The sequence below is a fragment of the Caretta caretta genome, chromosome 2, assembly GCF_965140235.1.
Source record: "Caretta caretta isolate rCarCar2 chromosome 2, rCarCar1.hap1, whole genome shotgun sequence".
NCBI lineage: Eukaryota > Metazoa > Chordata > Testudines > Cheloniidae > Caretta > Caretta caretta.
Window position 1 is genome coordinate 252040899 of NC_134207.1, and position 24375 is coordinate 252065273.

General features: G+C 37.5%; 1 protein-coding gene across 3 annotated transcripts in view; it reads right to left on the reverse strand.

Moving 5' to 3' along the window:
• RBM33 (RNA binding motif protein 33) overlaps positions 1-24375 on the reverse strand; it is a 145473-nt gene that overhangs the window by 77392 nt on the left and 43706 nt on the right. For all 3 annotated transcript variants that reach the window (XM_048837598.2, XM_048837597.2, XM_048837599.2), the window contains exons 8-10: positions 19512-19720; positions 16522-16771; positions 8493-8551 (exon numbers count right to left, since the gene is read on the reverse strand). In XM_048837598.2, the coding sequence (XP_048693555.2) occupies positions 8493-8551; positions 16522-16771; positions 19512-19720 (518 nt within the window). The remainder of the gene's footprint in view (positions 1-8492; positions 8552-16521; positions 16772-19511; positions 19721-24375) is intronic.

The window sequence follows — 24375 nt, forward strand, 5'->3', positions numbered from 1 at the left end:
ATGGGGGGAGGAGGTTAGTAACATGTAACCCCGTGTGCCCCCCCCCCAACAAAACTGCACCCATAGTCATGTCTCTCCTCCCCCCGCAGCTTCCTTGCCGGTTTATGTTGGGAAGCACAGGAATTCTGCAGGGGGGGAAAGGGGGCGTTTTCTCTGCGTGTGCAGTCACACAGAATCCCCCCAGGAGTAATCTGAATAATTTTATATGTAAGAGCTCTCCCACTGAACTCACTGGTACTATTTGCGTGCATAATGTTATGCACTCATGCCTTTCCAGGTTTGGGACCCATCTGCCTTGCTGCACTCAGACTCTATTAATCCAGTGCATTATCTCTCAGATGCAGATCCAGTTTGTTGTAGGACAGATAAATTCATTCATACAGCTGTTTCCTGTATACAATGGTGTGAAACATGTTCACTGGATTTCCTTATTTTTTTTTGGGGCGGGGGGCGGGTCTTGACTTTTGCCATCAGAGTCTCCTTATTGGCCTCTAATTAATTGCTATATAGTTATGTTTAATAATTTGTGCTGGTTGCCCCTCTAGAGAATGTGTGTCTTACTCACAAGACCTAGGGGAGAAAAGTTAAATTTGCATTCATTCAAATTATTTTTTTTAGCAACTTTTAAGTAGTTAGATAATAAAAAATGAAACTATTGAAAAATCTAAGATTTCATTAATGCAGGAAAAAAAATTTTAAAAATATTCTACGTATCTTTAATTCCACAACTCAGGATGCTCACAAGTCTGAAATAGCAGTTAGCAAACAAACCAAACATGGTAAGTACCATGAAATATAAATGTATGAGTTCTTGGTTTGATTTTAACAACTATGGAGCATGTGCACCGTGGACATAGTATGACAAGTTAAAGGGTTACTGCATTTTAGAAACCATGTATTCCTCTCTTATTTAATAGCTGTTACCATCATGTTTAGCTGCTGCTGCTGCTCCTCTTGCAGATGGGAATTCACTGATATGATTAAATTTGATGGTATGATAATGTATGGTAATCGTGATTAATCAGAAGCCTACTAGCAAATGGAGGATGTTGGGTATTATGTCACCTGCATTTTAAACTGCATTCCCTCTATGCCAGCCTGACAATATTTGACAGCTGGAGGGATCTCATGCTGCATCTGCTTGCTACTACTTATAGATCTGATAAGAGAAAATGCCCATCATTCCTTCACTATCTTAAGTGCTGTAATTACAGGGCTTTGCAGACAAGTTGTGAAAACAGTAAATGTTCAAAACGAAAGCTTTTTGCTAGATGTTGAACAAAGCTCAGTCTCACATCTGCAAGGGTCATAATCTGAAAGAAATGTAATTTGATGCAGCAGTCTCATTCAAACATGATTTGCATGAAATGCCATATAAAGCACTATCCAAGAAATGTCAATCAACACCACCTGATACCATGTATCCTGTTAAATGGAAACAAAATGCTTTCTACACTACCTGTGATCTGCTGTTGCCACACAGTAATCCAGTGAAAATTTCATTTACTGTTACTGTTATTATAGTACAGCCATAACTAAAGCAGAATAATTTTGAGGAAGTAGTACACTAGACTTGTTTTCACAAGTTTTCTTTCATTTCCATTAGTAATTTACCTCCTAAACAAATGCTATTATAAAACATGTAATAGTTAATCACCACCCATCATTGAATATCATTCAGAAATGACAGACTGTTCTGGAGATGTAAATTGCAAGACATGAATTAAGAGTAACACACTTGTTAATAGAAAAGGAGTACTTGTGGCACCTTAGAGACTAACCAATTTATTTGAGCATGAGCTTTCGTGAGCTACAATGAGCCAAAAACTTTAGATACTAGGTTTTTAAAACCCCTGAGTTCCTTACTTTTATACCACCTCATTATTAAATCTGAAATAATTTTGAAAATGACATGTAATTCAATTTGCTTTTTGCACTTTCCAGTACAATTAAAACAATTTCATTTTGCCTCATTCCCCTAAAATGTTGCAGTGTTTAGGATCCACTAAAGCAAAGAGATTTTTACATAACAAAAAATGCTTTAGTATAATACCACAATATCAGTTCAGCTACTAAGTTTGCTAAAGCTTTGGTTTCAGTTTTGGACCACAAGTTCAGCCTGTACTCCACTTTATAATGCTACTTAGAATTAACATTAGTAGCAACATATATTGTTTGTATCATAGTAGTGTTTAAGAAATTTAAGACTTCTTTTTAGCAAGAAATTTACAACGAAGGGTTCAATGCCAGAACCAAAACTAATCTGAAAGAGCTGATATAGTGGAGATATGTGGAAGCATACTGCAATCAGAAAATAGAAAGAATATTTAGTAATGATGGTGGTGATTTTTGTAAGAAAAATACAATCAGAGAAGTAGAAAGCAAGGATATTTAAATAGAAAGGGATACAAATGGATAGATACCAGAAACAAGAAATAACTATGAAGCGTGGAAAGTTGTTCATGAATGCCTGAGGGCTTTTTCTTCTATTAAAAATCTTCTTTTTATACTGAATAAAACAGAGAATTTATAAGAATGATTTAATTTAGTAGATTTGAATTCTGCTCTGTACACAAAAGTGTTTTATCAAAGAATAAAGTTTTTGGATCTCAAAATAAAAGGACAGTGGCCCATGGTTGCACCCCTCCCCCAAAGGGTATATCTAAAGGGGATCAAAAAAGCAAAGATTCACCAAAGGGGTGGTGTAAAGAGATGCCTCAGTTACTACTTCTCTGACCCACAATCATTTCCTCTCCATTCTAGAGGACCCTCTCCACCAAGTGTCTAAGGCCCAAACTCTGCCTCCTTACTTTAAAACCCCATGCAAACAAAAGGCCCTAAATATAAAGAAATTAGTGCAGGTCTGCCTGTGGAGAGAGGGCATGACTCCAAGATCCAACTAAGGAGGTCCCCACACACCTTGTGCTTCAGAGTTAAATAATCTGGACCAGTACAGCAAAAGAGAAAGGGTCAGTCAGTGCATCTGTAACTATAGGTACCACTGGCCATTGTCCCCTATTCTCAGGTGGAGCATACCAGCTGCCATTAGCAGCTTGATGTGACCAAGCAGCGTGAGGGGGGAAACAGTCTGCTCCATAGGCTGTTACTTCAGCACAAAGCTAAAGTTCTTGCTAAAGAACAAATACTTTTTAGCCAATTGTGTCAAACTCATTTGCTTAAATTCAGAACACATTTAGTACTGTATTTCTATAGTGTTATTGTGACTCACTTGCTGCATGACTGTGATAAAGGCAGTTACTTAAACATGAAATTTTTCAAATTCATTCCTTACTGTTAAGCTAATAAAGTCATATTACAAATTCAAACTACAATTCATAGGTCTGATCTTCAAAAGTTTGAGCAGCCAGAACCTACTATTGACTTTGCAACTCTATGTCAATGGGTAGGATTTTCAAAAACATCTAAGTTAGGTACCTAACGCAGTTAGGGTAGACTTTTCAAAAATGCCTATGGGTACTCCTGGCTGCACTACACTTTTCAAAATCAGGCCTCTTATTTAGGTGCCTAAATATATATTTAGGGGCCTAACTAAGCAAGTATTTTGGAAAATCTTGGCCTCTTTGTGCCTGTTTTCCCAGCTGCAAAATTCAACTGTAGGAAAATTTATCTTGACTTCCCTGAAAATTTCCATTCTTCCAGTGGGAAGGTCTGCATCCTGTTTGCAGCTTGCTCAGAGCCAGAACCAGGCTTGCCAGTAATGACAGGAGGGGTGTGCCCTCACATATGTAGATGCCAAACACTCTGTTCCACCTCCAGCCATTAAAAGGCAGGGCTCTGCTGGATCTTCTTCTCAGAGCAACTGTTTTATTAATTATTAAAAGAAAAGGAGTACTTGTGGCACCTTAGAGACTAACCAATTTATTTGAGCATGAGCTTTCGTGAGCTACAGCTCACTTCATCGGATGCATACCGTGGAAACTGCAGCAGACTTTATATACACACAGAGAATATGAAACAATACCTCCTCCCACCCCACTGTCCTGCTGGTAATAGCTTATCTAAAATGATCATCAGGTTGGGCCATTTCCAGCACAAATCCAGGTTTTCTCACCCTCCACCCCCCCACACAAATTCACTCTCCTGCTGGTGATAGCCCATCCAAAGTGACAACTCTTTACACAATGTGCATGATAATCAAGTTGGGCCATTTCCTGCACAAATCCAGGTTTTCTCACACCCCCCACACCCCCATACACACACAAACTCACTCTCCTGCTGGTAATAGCTCATCCAAACTGACCACTCTCAAAGTTTAAATCCAAGTTAAACCAGAACATCTGGGGGGGGGGGGGGGGAGAGAGTAGGAAAAAACAAGGGGAAATAGGCTACCTTGCATAATGACTTAGCCACTCCCAGTCTCTATTTAAGCCTAAATTAATAGTATCCAATTTGCAAATGAATTCCAATTCAGCAGTTTCTCGCTGGAGTCTGGATTTGAAGTTTTTTTTGTTTTAAGATAGCGACCTTCATGTCTGTGATTGCGTGACCAGAGAGATTGAAGTGTTCTCCGACTGGTTTATAAACATGAGTCAACATGAAGTGATGGGAATAGGTACAAGCATGAGCCGGAGAGCTTTTTGTATAGAATATCACTATGTTCAATCATCACTGGGATTCGCTGTCTGTTACCATCCAATTTTTAAGTTCTCAACCATTTTGACATTACTAATTATATCCATGCAGTGTACAGCTAAAGTACAGCTGAATGCCATGCCAAGGGTCCTAGACCACTGATATCAGAGGAGACAACAAATTTCCACCTTTATTCTACAGCAATTTCACTGGCTATATGAGGACACGGTGGAATATTCGGCCCAGCTGCCACACTGCTGTGAGAGCATGGGTTTTTAGCTACTAGTTATTTGTTAAATGATAACTGTGTGATTGGCACTTTGAGACAAAAGCTAAAGTCAATCCCGTGCTCTGATTTGCTTAAAGCCCAAAATACATAGATAACATAAGACCTAGTGGAAGGCTCAGTGGAATGTGTTAGCTTAATGTGCTGGTTTTTTAAATACACTATTTAAAAATAACTGGAAGAATTAAATAGTGTCAACTGCATGTTGATTAAAATCTCTTCATAAATTTATTGCCACAAACTAATACACTTTAAGAAAGAACTGGAATACAATGGAAACATATGGAGTCTTCTGCAATTTTTATAGAATGACAGGCACTCTTCAGAACTGACCATTTTAATTCTTACCCTGTGTACAAGTGTGCCACAGCCTTTGGCTGACAGCCCCATCTCAGAACCATTATCTCCTCAATTTCCAATGAGTTTAATATGGTTATTGATAAAGACTTGTTTGCACACTAAACAAAGTAGTCATTGTTTACTGAAAAGAAAAATGCTAGACAATGAGGTATTTGATATACTCCTTGAGTATTCTAAGATTTTACTCTGATTCTGTATTACCCCAGATGTCAGGAAATAACCAGAAGAAATGTGTAGAAGGCCAAAAAAGTAATTCCATTTTTGTCTTCTCCCCACTTACTCACAAAACACCCAAGGAACAAAGCTTTAAATAAATAAGTAGGGATGAAAATGTTAAAGTTTTACTTATTACTATTAGCAACTGAATATGAAAATGCAGTATCATAACCTGTATTTAGTGGCAATTGATTTGTTTAACAATTGTCTCAATTCCAATCACTGCTTAACTCCAAATATTGTAAGCACTGCATTATGCTTTCTACCAATTTCTTATAACATGAAGCTCTATGTGCCAAACACAGTCATGGTACAACTTTGCTGAAGCCAATACAATTGTGTCCTCTTGCAGAAGCGTTGAATTTAACACTAAAGGTTTTTAAAATGAACGATTATCTGTTCTCATATACTAAAAAAAATTCAAATACTGTCCCAAAAATTTTTTACAAACACTTAAGCAGCTTGAAAATGAAAACAAAAAAAAATTCAGATTTGTTTTGTGGACTACACATGTGCTTTGTTTAGGTGGTCCTTAAAAAGTAGCAGTAAAATTAAGTTCAAAGACTTCTTTCTCTCACTCAGAAAGACTTACAGGAATTCTAACAATATTTTATTCAACCATACAGGTTTTTTAAATCATATTTGCAACATTTTCGAACTGCTGGTCTACCTGTTATAATATATATCAACTAAGGGTACGTCTACACTATGAAATTAGGTTGATTTTATAGAAGTCGATCTTTAGAAAGCGATTTATACAGTCGATTGTGTATGTTCCTGGATTAGACTAGAAATACTAAAACAGAAATATCTGCAACACAGATTTTAACATACATCAGAGCAAAAAAAAATGTTCCATAACAAAAGCATTTCCTCCACACAGAAATCGTTAAAATATGTAATACCTCTGATAATGATGCAAATTTCACACCATATTTTATTTTCATGGAAAACAGGATGAACAAATAAATGGAACACATAGAACTTTCAAATCTGAAGGTAAATTTGACTTGAGTTCAACAGCTATATACTACAATTGATAAAACAAAAGTGAAATATGTACAATGCTACTCAGACCTAGCTCTTACCTAGCAGCTTTGGTACTCTATGTAATAAACAGTTGTAAAGCACTTTACAAAGGAGGTCAGTATCATTAGCCCTATTTTACAGATTCGGGTAACTATTTTACAGATTTGAGAATGGAAGTCACTTACCCAAGGTCTTACCCAGCAAGCCAGTGGCAGAGCCAGGAATAGAATCCAGGTCTCTTGAATCTCAGTCCAGTGCTCTTTCTACTAGGATGCACTGCCTCTCCACTTAATAGGAACAGACGCTAACCAAAAGAATTTTCTTAGCTCTGAATATCAGCTACTTAATAAACAGTAAGTACCAGTGACATTCTCACATAAGAAAGATGCCCCATTTTCTTTAGGGAAACTTTTAGGGGAGAAAAGAAAAATATTCCTATCCAGAAGAGGAATACAATTCTATATCAAAAGTAAGCTGAATCTTTGTTATTTTATTCCATTTAAAAGTTGTGCTGTATATGAATTATTTTTGCTATATGTATGTATGTTAGTATTTGTCTACTGCAAATAGGAAAAAATATTTTAAAAATTCTAATTGTACAACCTATTTAAAGAATCAAGTTCTAATTTTAATATGTTTTCACTTTTTCAAGGATGTCAATTACAACAGATTTATACATTCTTTCTTCCTCCGATTTCTTTTCATTTCAAAATTTGCTCACTAGCAGACTAAAATATATCACATGAAAACAAAGTGTAAGATTCTGAGATACAACATAGTTCCAATTTTCACAAACAACAATTTAAAGTAACATTTTTAAATGCTAGGAAGACTTCTCTGTTTTGCACTCAGATTTGCTCAGATAAAAGTATTTCCTCTAGTTACACCACAGTCAAATTGTGGTAGCCTGGAGTATAGAAATTTCACAGAAGTATGACAAAATTGGGTAAAATGATAACTAGGCTTTGTAAAGCTACAGTTTGTTTTAGGATATGTAACATTTTTTATACTTCATAAAATAGTCATAACTATAGAATCTATCAGTTACTCTGTACAAAATGAACAAGCATAAGTAACTGATTGGATAAAGATCTTTGAGAGGAAATATTCTGCACAGAAATAATCCTCATACTATATGCATATGGAAATCACAAAACCAGCACAGTTTTTTGTAATCTGCCTTTTCTAGTTACAACTGATTTCTCTACCGATGAACTCTGTATATGATACACATTTACTTCCCCCTTCCACATTCCATATATTACCAAGGTTTAGCTTTCCCATGTACAAGAAAAGCACATGTGGGCCTCTAAGTTTTGGCAAACGAAGGCAACGTTACACAAAAATTACTCATTTACATGATTTGATACTCTATGTGAACAGTTGTAAGTAACTAAAATGACAAAACAATAAATTAAGATGAAAAATACCACAAACTGGAAAACTATGAACAAGTGATTTTGCACACTTCGTCCACTCAGAATAAATCAGGCGGTCAGATTAGTTTAGAGAAAGAGCTCAAAGATGGCTAGTATGTTTTGGAAGCCAAAGATAAGCAAGAAGCGAAGGAGCATTCAATGCCAAATCCATTTTTGATATAAAAATAATGAAACCTTTTAAATGCTTAAAGCAAGCAGAAAATAAGGCACTGATTTTATAATAAAAATATGGAGCTTTTTAGCCTGAGATATGTTTTTTTTCCCCAACAGCCTTTCTAAAGGATGCCAGTAGTAAAATGAAAAAAAGTTCTCTAAGACAAGATGCATTTGTACTTCTCCCTTTGGAGAGACTAGTTCAACAATTTTACAGTTAAATAGAATTAATTCTGCTCTCAAAAATTCATTGACCTTAAGCTTTTAACAAACATTTTCAACTGCAGAGATTACTGTCAATATTTACAAATCCTTAAAATTATATTTCATTGGAACAGCTTTTATTTGCTATATTAATATTTCTTTGCAAATGTATGCTTATCCATATCACAGAAGAAGCAGCAGCTGCTACTCACAGGAAATCTCTGAGGTCCTACAGCTGGTCTTGGCTGGGTTGGGACTGGCAACAAGGGCACTGAAACAAGAAACACCTTTTAATACAATTTATTTTAGCTAACAGTTGTTGACTTTATCTCCAAAAGCAGTCACGTAGCAGATCTTAATCACTGCTGGTTATGATTACTTTAAGAACTAAGCATGTGCTCCACAGTCCCTAAAATTAGCTAAGAGGAGAAGTTTTGTTTCCAACATGCAACAGGCAATTAGTATTCTCATGGCGTAATTTAGATAATGCAATCCTGAATTTTCCAGAATTAAACAGCCTGTTGACATAGGGGAAAAAAACTACATATGGCCAAACTGAAAGAAGTACACTCTTTTAGACCTGTAAAGGTGGATCTAAATGACCTAACCACACAGCATTTAAACAATGCTTGAAATGCAAAAGAAGTAATCCAACATATTCATCCTAAATTCTTCTCTCTCAGATCCTTTTAGATAGTCATTGTGACTCCCGACAGACTCCCATGCTCCAGCGGCTCTTTATAGTATCTTAACACTATACATGCTAAGGCATCACAGCAGATCAAGAACTGGAATGACTACAGAGAACCTAAAATGGGAGGGAGAGGGTAAGAAGTTCAGAATTATGCACAGATGTCTCCTATTAACATTACTGAACAGGACATTCCACACACAAGGCTCCTTCCTTAAACACCTGGCAGGTTGAGAAGGGTCACACTCAATTTGTGATATTCACAGAATCAGTGTAATATCTCATATGAAAAATAACCTTTCTATAAAAGACTGCAGCAGGCAAAGGATCCCCCGCCTCAAAAACATAAAGCTATTAAACTGAATTTCAAAACTTCAGTAGTGGATCAGCACTCCTCTATATTACTGAACTTCTTGGGGTTGTTATTAACAAAACCACAATACACACAATTACTAAAGTTCTTCCCCTTTATGGTGCACAGGAGAACACGGTCATATCTCAACTGATGTGGTAACAGAGCTGTTGGGAAACTTTCCAGAAAATATTTTTTTTTCCATTGGAAAATGCAGATTTATTTCAACATACTGTTTCTGGAACAGGGTTGGTTTGAACAAATTTGCTGCTTCAAAAAAAGTTTTGGAAAATATTTTGAAATTGTTGGAACATTCCATCATTTGGACATTTTCTACATGAAAAATTACATTTTTTCCACATCAAAATTTGAGCTAGTTTTAGTAAAAACAATAAAATATAGGTCGAAATTAAAATGAAGCATTTTGAAAATGTCAAAACAAAAAACATTTTGACTGACCCAAATCAATTTTTTCTTTCAGATTGCAAGTCTGTGAAATGAGAAATTTCATCCTAATTTAGGATGACCTTTCCATAATTCTCCCAGGATGGAAAAATCATTTCCCATACATCTCTAATGGTCAGTTATCAAATATGACTTTAGATGGAGGCCACTGTGCTACGTTTCGGAGCAGGAGAATTTAACATTAGAAGAAAAGACATCCAATAAAACTTATTACCTCACCCGCCTTGTATCTAATACCCTGGGACCAACTGGACTACAACTACACTTCACACATAAATTCTTAGTGGTATTCACAGCAACTATTAGCACTTGACACTTCACCACTGAATTAGCAAATTTCGTATTGGGGAATCCAAATCCTATCAAAGATTTCTCAAACTTCGCTTCTTAAAAAGTGAGTAAGATACAAGAACTAATGTATTAGGTGTGACCTAAGAACAGTTACTATGTCTAACTTCCAAATACTTCTGTTGAATATTTCAGTTTTACTATTTTATATATTGACATATGGGCTAAATATACTAACTTTTCACCTTTGGAATAGTGTGTTCAAACTCTATATTAGGTTACAGGTTAAAATCAGTTTGATGTTCTCGTCTTAGTTCTCACTGAACATCTGTCAGTATCATACAATCATCACCCACTTTCGAAAGATGGGGAGTTTGACAGAACCATGACTAAAATAGCTTAAGTGTTACAGGTCAGGTCCTATATGCAGTAAAAATGCTGTATAGGAAAGAACACACACAAGAAATAGGCCAGCATTCTGTTCAACTGTCATCATCTGTTTCGGTATAGTGCCTCTGGCAATGCGCCGCCCCCCCCCCCCGCCTTTTTTTAAAACACGAATGAATTTAATACTTGTGAAAGATAATAGTTCAAATCCTTTCAAACCTTGGCCTTGCTGCTGAGGCAGCAAAGATGGCTCAAACCAGCACTCTTTTCGGAACATCAAATTAATCCACAAATTTTTAATAATAGAAGTGGAAGAACCGGTGGTATAACATTTTAAAGCAGCACAGTGTTGGACAGGATTTTAAATAAGAATGGAAGTAAATATCATCTGATGGTAAATGACCAAGAAATAGTTAAAAGAGACAGCGGAAACCATCCCTGTCTCATGTTTTAAGGGATTTTTTAATAATATTTTTTCATACAAACCAGAAAATTGCTTTAATTTAAAGAATATTTTTGAAGGATAAAATTGAGTCACTGCATAGCAATTTAGTAAGTTACTAAGGGACAGTTTGGTAGCTCACTTCTGAACTTTTGTAGCTCCCCAAAATCCTTGGTGGGATAGTTATTTGTGATACCAATATTAAAGGAAAAAACCTGAATCCCCAAACTCAAAAAAAGAGATTAACTGATTTGTGATTACTGCTCAGATTGGGATCATGCTGTACTATCGTATTTGTTAATTATTCTTATTGGAATGTATTGACCTATCCAGTGCTCACAATCCTGGGGTGGAAGAGGCAGTACGTTTGCAGGAGGGTAGGAAGGAAAGAAAAGTTTAAGATACAACAATGTGAAGGACCTAGTATCCAAATGCTGCAAGTGACTGTTATCTGTATGTAGGGTTACCAGGTAGCAACTGAGAAAAAAAGGGACAGGGAGTGGGGGATAATAGGCGCCTATATAAGAAAAAGTCCCAAAAAACAGGACTGTCCCTTAAAAAACGGGACATCTGGTCACCCTAGCTGTATTTCAACGTCATGTCTGCTGAAGGTGTGAACGGCAGCTTGCAGATTTTCATGTGCGAGTTTCTCTTTCATTCTTCCTGAGGCTGAGGAAAGCATGGAGTATGGTTGTATTCCTCAGGTACAATCTTGATTTGAACATCTATCTTAGAAAGCAGGAAAAAAAAAATCTAAATTTTCAGAAAAAAGCAGCTCAGACAAGAAAATTTTATAGCCAAGATACAAGGGGTATGAAACCGTTTTGTGGGAATACTTTGCCTTAGAGAACAGGACTGGTAATGGAAAGTTCTTCTCTGATATAAAAAGAAGACTTTATCTTGGGAATGAAAACAGATGTTACCTACAGGTAGGACTCTTCAATGGGAAAGTTTCAGACTCACTCTTCAGGCCAAAGTGATGGCCATTAGGGAGACTACTTCCACAGTCCTGATGGAAAAGTTCAAATGGCAGCTTCATGACAATCGACACTATAGCTGTGGAGACTGTTTCAGAAGATGTTTAAAACTATTATTAATCATGTTTAAGGCTATGATTTGAATATGATAATCCTACTTGCATGCATGTATCATTTTGGTAACTGAAGTTAGGAATATTGTCTATGTATCTATTAAAAATGTGTTTACACCTGGGGAACGCCAACTAGGCACAAGACAGTCAGTCTAGGTGGCTGGCTGGGAAGGGCCCATTCAAGTCAGTGGACCATAAGGAAGAACACTAGGTCTTAGAAAAAGCTAATGTCCCACCTGGGAGCCTTCCTGAGGATGCTACAAACAGCCTCTGAGTCATGGCTGCTATGACATTACAGGGGCATGTGACCAGATCACTTGGTACTGGACTCCACCTTGGAATACCAGTGTTTTTCCGCTGAAAGGCATGGGACCCAAGCTTGGAGACAAAGGATTCCTGCCATATGCAAAAGGTAAGTCAGGGGAGTGACATCATTGTGGCTCTTCACTGACTCCCTGCCCAAAGAAGACTCTTGGAAACACCTGAAGGAACAAGCATTGAACTAGGGGGAAGTGTTGGACCAGGCGAGAGGGATTTCTAGCCTGTGAAAGGAACTGGGGTTTTCAAGCTGCAAGCAAGGGCAGCTGGCCCCTTAAGAATCTCTGCAGCTGGCTTAAATCATCATTTAGGATGAGAATTTGCTACTTATATCCAATCACTTTCGTAAATTAAGATTAGATTGTGTTTTTGTTTATTTGCTAGGTAACCTGCTTTTTGATCCGTTTGCTATCCCTTCTAATCACTTAAAAATCTATCTATTGTAGTTAATAAATTTGTTTTGCTTTATCACAAACCAGTGTGTGGGAGTTGTATCTTGGGGCAAATGTGTGTTGTATATTCCGTCTTCACAGTGAGGGAGGGGGAAAATTTCATGATCTTATTCTGTACAGATCTGTGTGCAGCGCAAGACGGTATAATTTTGGGTTTACACTCCAGGGAGGGGGAGGGGTGCTCTTGATCAGCTGGGCAGTTCCTTAGCTGTAGCCTCCCCATGCAGAGCAGATCACAGCAGCCTGTAAATACTTCAGCTGGGTGGGTCCCTACCTGTGTGTACGCTGGTGAAAGAGCAAACTTGGAGAGCCTGGCAACTTTTCACAGCAGCACTGTGAGAGGGAGCCAAGGCTGGAGGGTCAGGGGGGCTCAGTGGTACCCCTGTTACAAGTGACACCCCGAGGGGAACCCATCTCCGTAGGTACTGCCTGGGGCCTAGTGCCTTCAGAGAAGGGGGTCTTCCCTCACAGTTCCAGGTCCACAGGACCCTGGGGGCAAAGGATGACCCTGGCTTGGTCCCATTTTACCCCCTCCCCCAAAGTGCAGCTCTCTCTCCTTTGGCTGTTTCTGGTCCTACCAGCTGGTATCTCTGGCTGGCTTCTCTCTGACGATTTCCTCCCAAGATTTCACGCATGAAAACAGATTTAGAGAAACAGAAAATAGGAATGTAAGAAAGTAAGTTTCCCTTATTTCTGTTTAGAAGAAATGTCCTTAGTAAAGAGACCTAATCATACTTGGGCTCAGCCCTGCAATAAAATCACTTGACAGAAATTCCAGACTGTCCTGCAAGAAAATTTTAGTGACTTGGTATCACTAAATTTTACAGAATATGCTCGTCTGAGTACCCAAAGCTTCAAATCTTGGTACTTCAGCTTCCAGGAAGCACATTTCAGACTGAATGGATTCAAATGAACTTAGTGAAACATCTACCTAAATTTGTATGATACCCCACATCACTGCAGTACATAAGCACCTTTTGCATGTCTGGGAATGCCAGAATGAACTAAGGAGGGCAGGGTACCATCTTGATTCACCAAGAAAACGAAAGTATACTGAACAACAAGGGAGCCGAACTATTCAGTATCAATCTGGCTTGGTCCCGCTCTTCCTTGCAGGTCACTCTGACAATAAGTTAAGTTGTAAGTCATACAGTCAAAGACCCATTCACCGCATGCTGAAGTTGTCAACTGACCACTTTTTTGCTTTTGTGGTACCATACAGAGATATCAGGAACTGAGCATAAAAAATATTTTGTTTTGTTGATGCCCAATACAAACACCTATTTTGGGAAAATAGGTCTAAATTTCCTTTAACATTTGGGTCTCTGTCTCCCATTTACCTGAGTTAAAGGAATGGTGACTCAGTCAGTCTGCTTGAACAACTAATTGTGCTGGATGTGTGTTACTAAAACTGTATTTTTCTTCATTGAAGAGTATCATTCTTTGACCCCCACCCCCTTCAAAATTTACACTACTGACGTCCTGTCATCATCTTCCATAAGTATACACTTTGTAGGCATTCAAGTGACAGTAATCTACTCCTAAAATCTGAGAGAATGATGGATAGCTGGATTTGAGTTAAAGCCATTTCAACAGACCAGGATTTTCAACCAAACAGGCTAGAATCTATTATTTTGGTCTACATAGAGGACTGTATTTAGCAGTTTTCTGCTTGTCCACTAACACAAGTGCTAAATTGTCTTATTGGTGGTCAGTTCAGAAAAAAAGGAAGATTTGCTGGAGTTTAAGACGAAGAAGAGGAGATCAATGAACTGTGTCAACACAAATCATCATAAGACCCAGAAGGCAAAGACTTTGTCATGTTGAAATTCTAATATATAAAGGTTACAAGACTCATTCTTCAGGTGCCTACCTCTTGCGAATAGAGCTAGACCTTCACTGGCTAAAAAAAAATGAGCTCCCACACAAGAGATCTTGAACAGAGATGAATTTTTGAAAAGAAATTACAAATCAATTTTGAACTTTGAATATTCAGAGCATACAAGAAGGAGATATTGAAAGATGTTGAAAGGAGATATTTTGATCAACAAATCAAGACAACAAAAGCCATATTTGAGATAAAGAGGTATCACTGGCATGACCAAGATTTAGAAAATACTATGGGTGCTGTGGCAAGGCCCAACGTGAGCAGCATACTGACAGTACCTGTAACTACTGATATAAAGAAGGAAGCCATAAAAGGGTGGATGGAGGATGTGCTGGTATGCTTTTTGAAGTCAGACAGAGCAAAAATCCCCAAATGCTGTATGCTAGAATTAGAAGAGGGAGGCTGTCCATCTGGATTTAAAACTTTCATTGACTAGTTGAAGAGGTGTGGGACAGGCTGAATGTGATTCTTTGCTTTTCATAAAACAAATACCTTCAACAGTTGCTTTGGAAATCTTAGAAGGATGAACAAAAGAGATTCATCCAAGACTAAGGAGCTTCTGAACTATTGCAGTTATTCCAACATACTGACTGAATAGGTGGGAAGTATGGCTTTTATTAGATATGGAAAACTAAAATAATCTCCAGGGAACAGCCATTCTGAAATCTATCTGTGAGAAGCAGATCTGGTACAGGACTAACATACTTGAGATTTCTCCCAATTGGCAAAGCCTAGTCCTGTCAACTTTCCTTTATCTGACAGAATGATAAGCAGAAAGTTAGCTTCAGGCCAGGACCTCTGCTCATTTGAGGACAAAATATCTATCAGATCAGAATGTAAAAAAATATTTGCTTTTTCTAGTGATGACTACAGTCACAAAGACTTCAAATTATACAACTATTGCTTTTCTTTAGTCTCAGGCCTTGTCTACCCTACCGGGGTAACGAGACCTAAATTATGCTACTCCAGTTACATGAATAATGTAGCTGGAGTTGACATAGCTTAGGTTAACTTACTGCGGTGTGTATACTGCGGTGTGTCGAGGGGAGACACTTCCCTGTCGACTTTCCTTACTCCTCTCATTCTGGTGGGGTACCGAATCAATCTGAGAGAGCTCGGTCATCGATTTAGTGGGTCTTCACTAGACCCGCTAAATCAACCCCCGGTGCATCGATCGCAGCAGTATCAATCTCCATTAAGTGTAGACATGGCCTCATATTCAACACAGCCAAAGAAGTTGCAACTAAAAGTTGTCCAGCAATGAGTGCTGGAATTAAATAAGTTATGGAAAAAGTGTTTGATTCTCAGGCTTTGAATCAAATAATCCATTAAAAGCAGTGGAGCTGAGAAAAGAACAAGCAGAGCATATCTTTTCAAATTCATCATAAATAAAATGGATGCCGCTTGTACCTTTCACATGATAATTGCAGTTTGAGAGGTGTCACAGTATATTCACACACAAATAGTTGGATGGATGTTCTGAGAGTGCCTGGCTGAAGCTAGAATATCACTTGTGAAATTTTAAACTGCAATGCTTAGCCAGTTCTTGAAAACTGATGTCCACTATTTAAATATATCTTCTTTACAGTTGGCAATTCAATCACTCCTTATTATAGGATAATGCAAATTTTACCTTAAGCGTCATTTTAAAGAAGAGCTAGAAGTGGAAGAGGCTTTGTTTTTTCAACAAACTACTAACTTTGGCAAAATATTTGCTCTATGATTAAGCAAGGAGAATTTTAGCCTGAAATAAGTTTTTGTGTAAGTTAGGACTGAATGACCACAGAAAACCAATCCTTTAGATAGCATTGCCAATTCAGGGAAGAGGGAGACACTAACACAAAACTTACAATATTCAGAACACTCACCTTGCACAGGCGTCACTACTGTCCCTTTGAAATGTGGGTTTATATGTATGTTCTTCGGTTGTTGGGGTGTCACTGGGGGTGGAGTCATCATTATTCCAGGTGTTTCCATCTGGGGTGGCATATGTAGTCCTGGAGGAGGAGATGAATGGTGCTGATGCTGCATAGGAAGCAGCGTCTGTAGCTGTTGCTGCTGGAACAGACTCCTAATAGGCTGCTGCTGGTGAGGAGGAATTAACCTCTGTGAATGACTCTGCAAATAACCAAAAAGAAAAAAATCCATTCGGTTAAAATCCAAGTACACGGATGTAAAAAAAAAAAAAAAAAAAAATCAGTAACAAAAAACACAACTTGGATTCTTTGAGAATGTTCGAGGCCAAATTTTCACAGAAAGACACCTCCTATTCCTATCATTAAACCAGCTGAAACTACTGGAACTACAAGTATGGAAGGAATCATTTGAAAGCAAAAAAATGTCAACACGAAAGGAAAATAGGCAGGAAACAAGTAGTAAAGGGCCAGAGCCTAGCACATGGAATGTTACCAGTATCCAAACAAAATTTAAAAGACAGATGAGAATAAAATGTCACCGTCAAGTACGGGTGTAGGTATCAGAAAATGAACAGAAGTAGAGAAAAAAACACATATGGTGAAGAATGGCTTGTGTTACTAGTGATGATCAACTGCAGTGTAGTACCAAACAATTAGCTCTGTTTGTATGTGTCACTGGGAAGCACAGTTTAGATACCATAATAAATCCACTAGCATCTGATCATTGTACAGCAGTAGAGCCTCGCTAAGAAAACTGGCATCTTTTTGTTGTACTTTGTTCCAATGTAAGTACTTGGATTCACTAAAGGATGTAGCTGCATGGACAAGTCACATTTAACTAAACATAACCTTCAGACTTGAACAAGTAGCTTCAAAGTATTGGGTGGGAGGGATGTGAAGCGTAGGATAGGGCTTCTCCACATGAAGAGTCACAGATGTACATAAACAAATGTGTCTTGATACCTTGATGATAGAGCACAGAAAGTCTTATAATAAAATTATTAGATTTTAATTTAAAATACATTAAATTAATTGAAGACTGCAGCAATATAATAGGTGAAAAAACAAAGGTGATTTATTTCCCACACACACCCTCAATCTGTTCTACAAGCATGAAATATTGACATGTATGTTTTGAACCATCAAGTATTACAGCAATATCTACTAACAATCTGTTATGGTTTAATTAATCTTTCCATGTAAAACCTTGCTCCCTCCCTTTAATGCATCACTTCTATCATACCCATACACAGACTAATCTAGGAACAGGGATCCCAGATAACAGTACTTCACAAAAAACAAACAAAAATTAATGATATTTTTTCACCACTCAAGTGTTCTCTTTTGGATAAGACATTAAATTAAGATTTTATCATTTGTTGTCATTGTTGTTCCCATGGCATTTTTCATAACAGAGGCATTAACCCCAATAACTTGGCCAAATTCCAATGTGGGTAACTAATCTGCCTACCGAAATTCCCCTGTAATTTCAATTGCGGAAGTTATACTTCACCTGCAATCTTAGAAAACGGTTGCGTAGCATTGCTGAAGTAAAACTGCTGTGTGCTAACCCACAGGTGCCTACATTTCCATGGTGAGTGAAGACTCCTCTCTAAGACCTTGTCTACACTAGCGAGCTTACAGCAGCACAGCTGTCCTGATGCAACTGCGTGGCTCTAAGATCGCTCATGTAGCCGTTATATGTCGACGGGAGACATAATAAAACCACCTCCACGAGCAGCGGTAGCTATGTCAGGAGCAGCAGGTCTCCCGCCGACATAGTGCTGTCCACAGCAGCGCTTCTGTCAGTGTAACTTAAGTTGCTCAGAGGTGTGTTTCTTCCACACCCCTAAACGACGTAAGTTATACCAACAAAAATGGTAGTATAGACAAGCTCTAGGTTTTTATTTTCCCCTCAGCATAATGTACAATATTAGAAATATAAAAAGACTCAGTTTTAAGAAATAAAGTCACATCACTATTTTAACAGAGTCTTGAAAGTCACCAGAATGAATTCAACAGAAAAGGAATTATCTGGTCACATTTTTTCCATGCCAGGGTAAGTAGCAATCAGTAATGTTAGACTGAACAATCTCAAATGCAGAGATGGCTTCCCTATACAACTGGAGTTAACCTGTTCCTCTCTGTTGATGCAAAAAACAGAGATCCTGATTATCTGGTAGCGTCATTTGAAAAATGCTTGACATTTTGATACTTTGATATACCAAGGTCTCAAACTCTGAAGTGGAAATGTGACCCTTCTCATACTTCCACAATCACAGCTATAGTTGGGAGAATAATGGATTACTTTTAAGTTTGCTGGCAAGACCAAAAAGGGGAAAAAAAGATGAGTTTTGGGTCAAACAATTTTTTTTAATTAAATATTTTCAGCAAATCGAGAAGTTGAAAAAACTGTTTTGCATCAAACAAAATGTTTCATTTTGATTTTGAGTATTTAACATTTTTAATTTTTTAAAAATTAAATTAAAGGAAATTTCAAAACAAGAAGTCATTTTGAATGAAAAAATTCAAAACAGTTCAATTGCAAAAAATGTCTAAATTAAATTGTTTGTTTGTTTTTTTAATTTTTCACTGACCAAAACAAACAATACACGGAAATCTATGAATTTGGGGACTATTTCAGCATTGCCAAATCTGTATTTTTCACTTAAAAATGTTTTGGTCAAAAATGTGCATCAAGTTCTAATCAAAAGACTGTGAGAAGCCCATGTTACATTAAGGTCCACTGGGGAAGCAGTAAATTAAGGTTTGGGTTTTTTAAATCTTTGTGAATGATTAAGAATAGTACAGATTCTTCTAAAATTCACCCCAGTTTTGAAAGACAAGGAGTGACAAAGATCTACAAATCAGAGTAATAACTGCCAGAATTACTTTCTTAAAAGTACCAATTTCATAAAGAAAATACTGTGTATTTGAGTTACCGCTGTCGGTGGCTGCGTTGGCAGCAGCGCAGGCCTGTGATCCTTCATTCTTCCCCTTTCATTGTTGTCTCTTCTTTGTTCTCCCATTCCATGACACATTATGGAACCTCCTCTCCTCCCTCCTCTCCTTGAGCCGTAGCGTCCCTGTTTAAGCTGTCTTTCCCTTTCTTCAAATTCAAATAACGCTGCTTTGGCTTCTGCTGAGAGTTCTGTCATATGGGAAAAATGCATATGTTAGGTATTTGCGGTGAGGATAGAAAGGACACCATTATAAGTAGAGAAAAGTGTCACTACAACCAAGATAAAATTTGCAGGCTCTTTGATCACCTTAAGGTGGCAATGGCATGTTAACATTTCATTAAAGCAAAATCAATGTTTTTCTTTTTGTGTATTTGTATCTGCTGCAAAGGTAAACATGTAGTGGCAGGTTAATGAAACTAACACGGAGGAAAATGTTATTTTACTATTGAAGTCTGCCTTACATTTGTTGCTTGTTGTTGAAGAAGTTTGTTATGTGAAAGGAACTAAACTGCCAGCACTGGTAACTTAATTCTCTGTTTATCCACAGAAAAGGCATACAGAAAAGAAAGCATCAGGAAACACTACAGCAAAGGTTATGCATAAGCATAGTTTTCAAATGCTTCACCTTCTGTTCTGTGCATTTGTCTTATGTCAAAGACCTTTTTTGAACATATTCAGCTAATGCCATTTTTGAGAAATATGAAAACTAAATAATACACACATTCTTATGCCATTTATTTTCCTGCATATGTGGCTCAAAAAAAGGGATGAACTTTACAGGGGACAAACAAAGACTAAACACATACTATAGATTTTGGGCCCATCTACAACTGAGAACCTGGTTACAACAGTTGCCCCCAGTTTGTTTATAATGTGGCTAAATGTTGCAGAGTAGATGATACTCTACTAGGACCTGGAACTAAGTTAAAACCCAAGGCAATGCCCTTAACCGGGATAACTATGAGTCAGGGGACTAAATTACAGTGGAAGTGTGGACTAACATACAAAGTCTGTACTAAATATTAGGACATAGAGCGAAGGTTTCACCAGCAGCATGCACCAGGCAATACTTTATATGTTGTACATTTTAATGGGGTCCAGTTAGTGACAAGCAATATAATAAGCTAAACGCTTAACTAAAATATCACTAATAATAATACGGTGCTGCTTTTGAAATGGACTCTTCCCTTTATCTTGTTAACTGTGCAAACTTAACACCATTAGACTATGTATTTGCTGGACCCTGAAATGAACTTACGAATCCCCCTTTTTTTTTAATAAAAAGAAATAATCCATGTTTAATGTTACAATTTAAAGGGACAGCATCAAGATAGTCACATTTCTGTATGAAACATTTTTCTCAACTGGTATTACAAATAATACCTAAAATTGAAAGTTTAGAGAGAAAAATGTTTAGTTTGCATGTCAAAGCATGCTGGGTATAAGTCAGTTTTACTGCTCCTACTGAGTCATTTTTCCATGTTGTATGGGTCTTTCACATAACCATGGGGAGAAAAATCTAAAAGTAAGAATGTGACAAAAATGGCAGGTGATGTAATAGCCAAAGCTACTTAAATCACTGTTTTAAACTTACTTATGAGTGATCTCATTAAGCTTTCAAGTTCACAGCTGATTGAGGCATGCATGTGTGTATGTGTGGGAGGAACAGAAGGAACCTGCTGCTATTCTTATTTGGGTGGAGATATTTTGCGTGTTTGGATTGTGAAGGCTGTATATTTGCAACAGAAAAGATAACTAGTGGCCTAATATTTTAGGAGGCCCTTAAAAAAGGGTTTAGAACTTGACGAGGATTACAAAAAGTGGCAAAAACTGCAGACACCCTAACATTCATTATACATTTGCACAGAGTTGTTGCCAGTTGCTGATGAGAAGATGGAGCCCAGTGGACATGAAGGAAAAGTTGGATGACTTGATGGTGTATGCTTCTACTAGTCAGCTACAACCATGTTAAAAGTTCCAGCAATACCCTAAGCAGCAGCGGTTCCTCTTCTTACCCAGCACCTGGCTTTGGGAGAACAGCAGCCCTGTCACAATCAAGGAGAATGTGCAAGGTGATTTTAAAAAGGGGGCAGGACTTCAACCTTGCTAAAATCTTAATATGCTACTAAAGATGCTCACCAATGATTTTAAAAAGTGCTTCTCGAAACCTTTCCCCAGCCACTTAACCCTCATACAAGAAGAGGGTTGCTGGGAGCAGTTGCAAAGGTTTGGGAAGCTGACAGCAGCCCTTCACCAGATGGAATAGATTATGGAAGGAAGGACAAACTGCATTGGACACGTTATTGCCAGGTAGTTTCCAGATGAATTAATGAAGTTCTGATCGAGTTAAAATCACATCCCTTGTCTCTCATCTTTCTTCCTGTGTGTCCAGGATAATGCCCATGCTATGTTTCAAGGTTCAAATTTCAGTTGTGTTGGTCTCCAAAAAAGTGGTCAAACTGAGGAAAAGGAGAAGTGTCTAAACTGTAGAGGAAGCTATTATTTCCACTCAAGGAACTAAAAAACCATAATAGCTGACAAATGTATTTTAGGTCACACAAGCACAGACAACTTGCTCCATTTTTCAGCCAACAAACACAGTTCCATAGAATGATGAGTGTAAAAACAGGGTTACAATGGGTACAGTTCTGCAACAAACTGCAGCAGGTACTGCGACACACGTACTGTGAGGATGGTGAGTATCTGGATACGATTTTGTTTACTTCATTGCAGTTTTAGAAACATTTAACAAATTTTTGATTGTGGGACTATGGAAGCACTTTATGAGCTCAGCAGAGATATTAAGTGTTTTAATTCTCTCTTTCCTATAAGAACAAAGAAATCAACCTGAGGTTCAAACTTTATGCCCCAGCCCCGCAAACGTGCATCTGCATGGTATCGCACTGCAGTCAATAAGGGCCTCTTTTCATGTGCAGTGCTGCAGCTTGCCACCGTTGCACTTTAGTGAAGATGCTACTATGCTTACGGGAGAGCTTCTGCTGTCATCATAGTTAATCCATCTCCCCGAGAGGTGGTAGCTATGGCAGCGGGAGAAGCTCTTCCACTGATATAGTGATATCTACAGAAGGGTTAGGTCAGTATAATTATGTTGCTCAGGGGTGTGGATTATTCACACCCTGGAGCGACAGTTATACTGATAGAAGTCTGTAGTGTTGGCCTGGCCTAAGACTCCACACAATGGAAGAGTACACTATTTGTACATTTATGTGGCGGTTCAGAGCCCTAAACACTCAAAAGTCATATAATGTAAAAGTTAAGGTTCTCACAGTATCCTTCATTCATCCTGTATGCATGCACAGGATATTTTGGAACAATGCCGATAAACATACTGTAAATTACCATGGGAATAATTCTGTTTTATACACATATGCACAACATGAACTGTCTTCAGCAGGAGTGCCATGGATGTATCAAAGGGAGAAACTGGGTGCTATGTATGCGTTGGTGATGGGACAAGGTTAAATTGTGACATTTTGCGTATTTTGTGATTTGAGCACTTAGACGTGTAACCTTATTACATTACATGTTTCTGCATGGGTGTGAGAGAAAGGGCAACAAATTTAATTAAACATTGATATTTCAGACCAAAAACTCAGTATATTCAAAGTGAGATGTTATACCAAGAGTAAATAGACTACATTGTACATATTATTGCTGACATCAGCATCAGTATAGCATCACTAATAGTTCCACCTGCTTTGTGTATGACTTTCCATAAGTGTGGAAGCCATACTGTTTGGTTTTTTTTTAAATCAGGCCTTGAGGGAGGAGTTCCTGGGAAGAGTAGGAGACCGGAGCAGAGCTGCTTTGAAGTATGCTGTTGGGTTTTGATTGTACCAGGCCAAATAAGGTAACTATCTCCCCCCCTCTTTCCTTAAAGATAAATAAGTCTGTTGTATACATCCATCCATAATGTAAATTCTATACAGCCAGTCAATAATTCTACATGGTAATAATAAATAAAAAGCTTTATTTAAAAGGATGAATTCAGTATTCTCAGAAACTTATTTTATATCTTTTCCTTAACATGTCTCCCTAAAATCTTTTCAAAACCACCTATTACATTTTCTTTGTTAAAAAAAACCACACACACTCACATATTTAGGAAAAGTTTCAACACCATTCATGAGAGAATAATTTTTATCTTTTATATATTTATTTTCCCAGCACACATTCTAATCTTGACTACACGGTTCTCTCTCTCATACACATACACAGTTAATGTAGTGAATCAGCAATTATTTTTCTAGTGGCTCTAAGTGTCAAGATTAATTTCACTACCCCTGGTAATAAAATGGTTTCAAATGACATCTTTAATCAGCAAGTAAGAATGCTTCCCTCCAATAGAGACAAGCTGTCACAAAAGGTCACCAAAATGTGACAGGATGGAAATTACGTTTGTAACTTCAACTGAAATGTTAATTTCTCTTTAAGTGTTTTCTCAACTATGTCCAGATTTTAAAGTAAAGAGATGTAGCTATGCAACTAAGTTTCATTTTTAAATCAGTAATATCTATTAACAGTAATCCCAAGAGCAGGGCTGATATTTATATGCAAATGACAAATTTTGCATTGCTGTTAGTGTAACGGCTAGAGTATCAGTTACTGTATGTCCTTTCATTAACAAAAACAAAAATTAAACAAATCACATTTACAGAAACTGTTCTAACAAAAGCAACTGGCAAAAAATACAAAAATAGAATTAACCAAATGTCATTTATTTTAGTTCATATTTGGATAGTCATTTTACCTTGTTTTGCTTGTATCTGAGCCATATATCAAGTAACTCAACAACTTGACAAAAACTGTAATATAAAAGCAC